The following is a 6,102-nucleotide window of genomic DNA, read 5'->3' on the forward strand; positions in this document are numbered from 1 at the left end:
AAGAGTATGCCAAAATCCTACTGACCTTAATGTATATCGATCACTCCTCTCTTCATTCTCTGCTAATGTCGCTAATGTCTAAAGGACATACTATCACAACAAAATTAACAATATTTCTTATTCATTTTTACCTTGCTTGTGCATTTCCTTTGTTGTTCAATCTCATGCTTGTGGGGTTTCATGAACTGTTTTGTATGTATGAATAAGAGATAGATAATGGGGAATGTTTATGGAAACCCAAGGTTTATGGGATGTTGCTGTGAAGCAGTTTTGGTATAATAGTACATGTAAACTGTCAAACCAGCAAACATACACTCGTTTTCATCCTTCTCTCCACTCACTGAGGCAGAAGTCTCTAAAGTCTCTAAACCCAATCATCCTACTACTTGTCCGCTAGCGTCTGCTAAATGCATAAATTAATTATTAAAATAATGAGATGAGAATCCATGGGGAGAAACTCCTGTTCCAGTTGAACACTTTGGAGCCTAACATGGTGAATTTCCTTCAGGACCCATGAGAACAAGAGGTTGTTTTTACAACACCAGCCTCCCTGATTGCTCTTGACTATTTTATCATAGATGATGTTTAGGTCCATAGTGTTCTTCTCGCCAGAATGGATGCTGAGGTTCTCAAATGGAATATTCATAACATGCAGCTTGTGGATGGTGAACAAATTGTCCAGCTCAGCTTTGTCATACTGGTCAATAAACCCAATCCTGTTCAAGTACTCTTTTAGGTCCATTGTCCTAATTGCCTACAAGCAACAATGTACAAAGTTTTAACAGAAATTGTGTAGTAATTTTACATCGTTATACTCTATATGAAAAATATAATTTCAGGACTTACAATTTAATATAGCATATTAGTTATTTGTAATTATTGTTACATTATTATTACAACAACAGCAAAAACTGCAGCCACGGAGAACATGAAAGAAAGATTTAGAAAAATCAAAGAATGTGGGAGCAGATGAAATGAACAGAGGAAGATACCCATAAAAAAGTATGTTAAATAGTGTGGCTCAAGGAAATACATTTTATTATTATTATTATTATTACATGTAATCTTTCAAATGCCATAATATATTTCAAGGAGCAAGAAAATATTTTTAAATCTTAAAAAATACCTTTCAGATTAATGAAATTCTTTAATAAACTATAAATAAACATGGAAATCTACATATTTTAGGTAACTGAAATGTATTGAAAATGCTTTGAATATATTAAAAATCAATATGATAAATATATATATATATATTTGCCATACAGGTAATTTAGTTTCAAGTTCTGTTTTGAGACATGACATAGTGTAAATTCAACTTATTTGGGACATTTTCCCCAGTCATCTCAATGGCAAAAACTGTCCCAAATGTACAACGATCAATAAAGAAAATTCTTTTTTAAAATGTAAAAAATCATACCGTTAAGATGAATCCAGTGAGAGCTTAAGGAAGAGCAATAGCCTACTCAGAAAGAATGAGGGGATTGAATAACACACCATTGAACCACAAAGTAAAACTATGAATGATAAATACAGGGCAAAATCCACAAAGCTGAACATTTCTGTACGACTCAACACATGCACAGCATTAATTACTATTGCTCTACAAATTGTTGTTTCACAGAATAGCCCTACTGGTCATGGATACTGAAACCAATGCTTATCTGTTTGTTTCATTTGCAGACCATTACACAACATGCTTCTTGTCTTGTGACTGTTGCTAAAAAATGACCCCTAATCATATATATCTTCTATACTTATTTTGCTGGATCTGTCTGCTGCTTTTGATATGGTGAACCACCAGATTCTCCTGTCAACCCTATTGGAAAATGGCATCTCAGGAACCGCACGCCAGTGGTTTGAGTCTTACCTCTCAGATAGGTCCTTCAAGGTATCTTGGAGAGGTGAGGTGTCCAAGTCGCAACATCTAGCTACTGGGGTGCCTCAGGGCTCAGTACTTGGACCACTTCTCTTCTCTGTCTACATGGCATCACTAGGTTCTGTCATTCAGAAACATGGCTTTTCATATTACTGCTATGCTGATGACACTCAACTCTACCTCTCATTCCATCCTGATGATCTGACGATAGCTGCTCGCATCTCAGCATTTCTAACAGACATTTCTTGTTGGATGACGGATCATCACCTTCAACTCAACCTGGCTTAGACAGAATTGCTTGTGGTTTCAACAAACCCATCACTTTATCAAAATTTCACCATCCAGTTAGGCTCATCAACCATAACTCCTTCAAAAACAGCTAGAAACCTTGGAGTTGTGATTGATGATAAGCTGAATTTCTCAGACCACATTGCTAAAACTACCCGGTCCTGCAGATTTGCTTTATACAACATTCGGAGGATCAGGCCCTTTCTTTCAGAACATACAACACAACTCACAAATCTATCCAGGCTGGACTATTGCAATGCTCTCTTGGCAGGTCTTGTCAATATGGGGTGCTGTGTGTACATTAATGAGGAAAAAAAATTAACTTAAATGATTTTAGCAAATGGCTGCAATATAACAAAGAGTGAAAAATTTAAGGGGGTCTGAATACTTTCCGTACCCACTGTATATTGTTGCTCTTTTGTTAGTTTTGGCTGCTTTTATTGTCCTCATTTGTAAGTCTCTTTGGATAAAGGCGTCTGCTAAATGACTAAATGTAAATGTAATGTAAATGTAAGGTTTTATTTCTAAAGGGGATTATTAGTTATTCATTGTTCTGTTGGAAAGTTATTGTTTTTCCAACAGTGTGATTATAAAAATGATCATGACTTTATAGTGAGGTCTGCTTTTAAAGTTTTTTATGATGTATTATAGTTTTATCATTTATTTACCTCATTTCCTCCTACAGCTTTAGTGAGGATGACAGCAGAGGAAACAGGAGGAGGCATACAAGCAACCGTCTGCAACCTGAGAAAAAGAGAGAAAAGTTAATAAATATTAACACATATAACTTTGCATTTAAATCACATTTGTTTTCCTGTTTCCCACTGTATATACAGAAAGGAGCGAGTAAAGCTCTACTATAATTACCCTGAGTCACTTCAGGAAATTTCAGTGAATGGTTGTGCTGTAGTGACTCATAACCTTAAATGTTATAAAAACATGAAAGTCTTTTCTGTCTGTGAAAGGCTGTGTGGAGGTTGCAGGTGAACACAACAACTCTCTTGCAGGAAAATAACCAAAAGCGCCAACACAGAAGACCTCTGAGATCCAGTTACACTCAGCACAAACCCTACCATTCAGCCAAGCAGTGAACAGGTAGAGAGGGTGACTGTGTGCAAGGAGGAGGACTGAAAACACGCACACTCACCCTCTGAGAAGCCATTCGTTGATCGCCGTTAGGGCCAGAACTTTGAGAAGGAGCCAAATGGCGATGGGGAAAAATACTAGCGTGAATGTCTGGACGAAGAAATGCAACTTTACGTGCATCAATGCACTTGCTAGCTCCTGAAAACAGAGCAAAATAGACATTTGTTTTTAAAAACTATAAAATAAAAAAAAATAAAAACAGGCACCATCATACCTCTGTTTTCAAAGACAAGCCACTGTTAAAGAAAATAACAGATACTGCAACATAGGTGATTGTGATCTCTGGCCGAAGAGGACCTGAAAGAGAACAGACTTTAATGATCATGGGGAAATAATAGCATGAGGTATTATGTACGTAAAATGGTATTTCCATGTTTTGAGACACTACGATAATGGGACTAGGGTAATAGCATGGCGATTTGGACAGGTAAGCATGGTTTTCTTCAATTTTTCATTGGCGTACAATATAAATACTATCGTATATGAACACGGTCGTTATTCAGTATCACATTATAACCATGTACATCATAGTGCCCTCAATGTACTGTTTTGTAAGGGAAGGGATAGTCAAACTACACAGAGATCCAGGTATTTCTGAAGTCAAAACAAACTGATATATTGTGATTGTTTTCTATATTAGATATTCATGTTGGTGGAAAACAAACATACTGATGATTTTGGCTATAACATTCCTGATCAATCCAACTTTCCCATAGAGAAATTCGAACCCAAATTTATCTATCTATCTATCTATCCATCTATCCATCTATATAGCCTTCAAACTTAAAGGCGGTTTAAACAACCAAACAAATCTTTATCAAAGCAATACTTAATGTTTTCCCATACATATAAACAGGAAAAACAGACCGTTAAACAAACTGCTCTCTCCCCGAACAGGATTATTCAGATCCGGGTGTTGCAACGTGTCACAATAATGACAGCTAGCTACACTTAAAACTACCATCAACCTGTTGCCCAATCAAACCACAGCCATTAACATCCTATTAAGATCAACTTCATCATGAACCCATGCATTAAGATTGAGACATCCAATACATTTGACCCCAACTCACATAATAACTACTTGCACTTTATGTCAATGCACGAAAAATCAATCATTGAGCACTCCCTTGTTTTGTCATATTCATGCATATGAGTCATACCGACTATTTCCTAATGTTGATCACGGCAAAATGCTTAATTATCAATGCATTAACTGATTTTAAAGTTTATATAGACATTATCAGTCCAGAAATGTGTCCAGTCTTTCTCACCTGCTTTCACTCCCACGGACGGCGCGAGCTTGGCGCACGTGATAACGAGCACTATACCGATGATAAACCATTCTTTACGCACGCGAGCGAACAGACCCATCGCCCATCAAACTGACGAGCATCCGAAACCGACGAGCCTCTCTCTTCCGGACACATATGAGTTACCGTAACGACCGGAGTCCGAGCGCACGCGCTTTGTGACTATATGTATATGAATATTAATAAAATCCAGAGACAAGCCCCGCCTCCTGCTCCAGGATTGGTTAGTAGAAGCTTCTTGCTTAAGCAGTCAGCTTGAGGTAGCAATAACAACCATGGTATGCTCATGAATATTTAGCCTACTACTGACGCGTTTAATAATCAAGTACATTTAGAGTCTGCATTTGTATTTAATATTCATAAGCAATGGCTTATGAATATTAAATACACCGTAATGGCTCGCATCAGAGCGTACACAGCATGGGAATGCATAGCTTTTCGGTAATCTCTTAAATTACACCCACACATTTTCTGCATTTACTTGCTCATTGTTATTCTTTGATTTAAAAAAACCATTCTAGTACATAGTGAAACTTTTTTTTTTTTTTTTTTTTTCAGCCGGGCCCCTTTGATTAAGACTAAACAAGTAAACACCCTGGACAGATGAGCCAGTCCATCACAGGAATTTTAAAATATAAGTGCATAAATCATGGAAAAATCACCTTACAAAACACTCAAACTTACAAAAATGTTTCACACTGTGCCCTAACCAAATATGAAGCAATGATGCAACAAGGTTAGACTTGTCTCTCATTGGTCCAAACCCCTCCTCCACATTTACACTATGTTCAAAAGTTTAGGGTTGGTAAGATTTTTAGATGCTTTTGAAAGCTCTTATGCTCACCAAGGCTGAAATTATTAACGGGCACCTTTGACCTAGCCTATTAATTTTTTTTCTTGTTTCATAAGTTCATATTTCAATAATTTGACAACACATCGGTTCACAGTTTTCTGATACTGCTGAATTGTCACGTGGCATGCAGGAGGTAAACAAGAAAATATGTTATCTTTTTCATAAGTGCTTAATTTTAAAATGTTTTAATTATTGAATTGATTTAATGATTAAATTAGGGAAAGTCGAAAGCTTTCAGTTCGGGAAATCCAGATGGAAATGTTGAAAAAAAGAATAAAGTTTTATTCTTGTAATCATCTTTTTAATAAGTGATCACAGAAACCATTCCATACAAAGTCAGGGAAAATATGAATTTACAGTTCATCGTTTTATCTCTTGACTCATCAAGCTGCATCTTCATCATCCTCCTCCTCATCCTCAGTGAGTGAGTGAACACGGACGCACTGAACTCTGGACTGGATCTGGTTTGGTCTCCTCAACAGAGAGAAGCGAATCCATATAGTTATCGTCCATTTCTGTGTAACCATTGGCTACAAATTTAAGAGAAGATGAAAATTACAGCTTAATTCGGAAACAAACTCGTGTTAATACATTTATACCACGTTCTTTCAAGAAGAAGAAGA

General features: G+C 36.6%; 1 protein-coding gene across 1 annotated transcript in view; it reads right to left on the reverse strand.

Annotated features, from left to right (window-relative positions):
• The window catches only part of LOC107752196 (sodium/bile acid cotransporter 7-like), a 10,856-nt gene extending 6,098 nt beyond the window's left edge, over positions 1-4,758 (reverse strand). The window contains exons 1-4 of the mRNA XM_016568094.1: positions 4,588-4,758; positions 3,528-3,610; positions 3,315-3,451; positions 2,836-2,911 (exon numbers count right to left, since the gene is read on the reverse strand). Of these exons, the coding sequence (XP_016423580.1) occupies positions 2,836-2,911; positions 3,315-3,451; positions 3,528-3,610; positions 4,588-4,687 (396 nt within the window). The 5' untranslated portion in view covers positions 4,688-4,758. The remainder of the gene's footprint in view (positions 1-2,835; positions 2,912-3,314; positions 3,452-3,527; positions 3,611-4,587) is intronic.
• Between the last annotated feature and the right edge of the window lie 1,344 nt (positions 4,759-6,102).

The sequence above is a fragment of the Sinocyclocheilus rhinocerous genome, unplaced genomic scaffold, assembly GCF_001515625.1.
Source record: "Sinocyclocheilus rhinocerous isolate Xijiao unplaced genomic scaffold, SAMN03320098_v1.1 scaffold1462, whole genome shotgun sequence".
NCBI classification, from domain to species: domain Eukaryota; kingdom Metazoa; phylum Chordata; class Actinopteri; order Cypriniformes; family Cyprinidae; genus Sinocyclocheilus; species Sinocyclocheilus rhinocerous.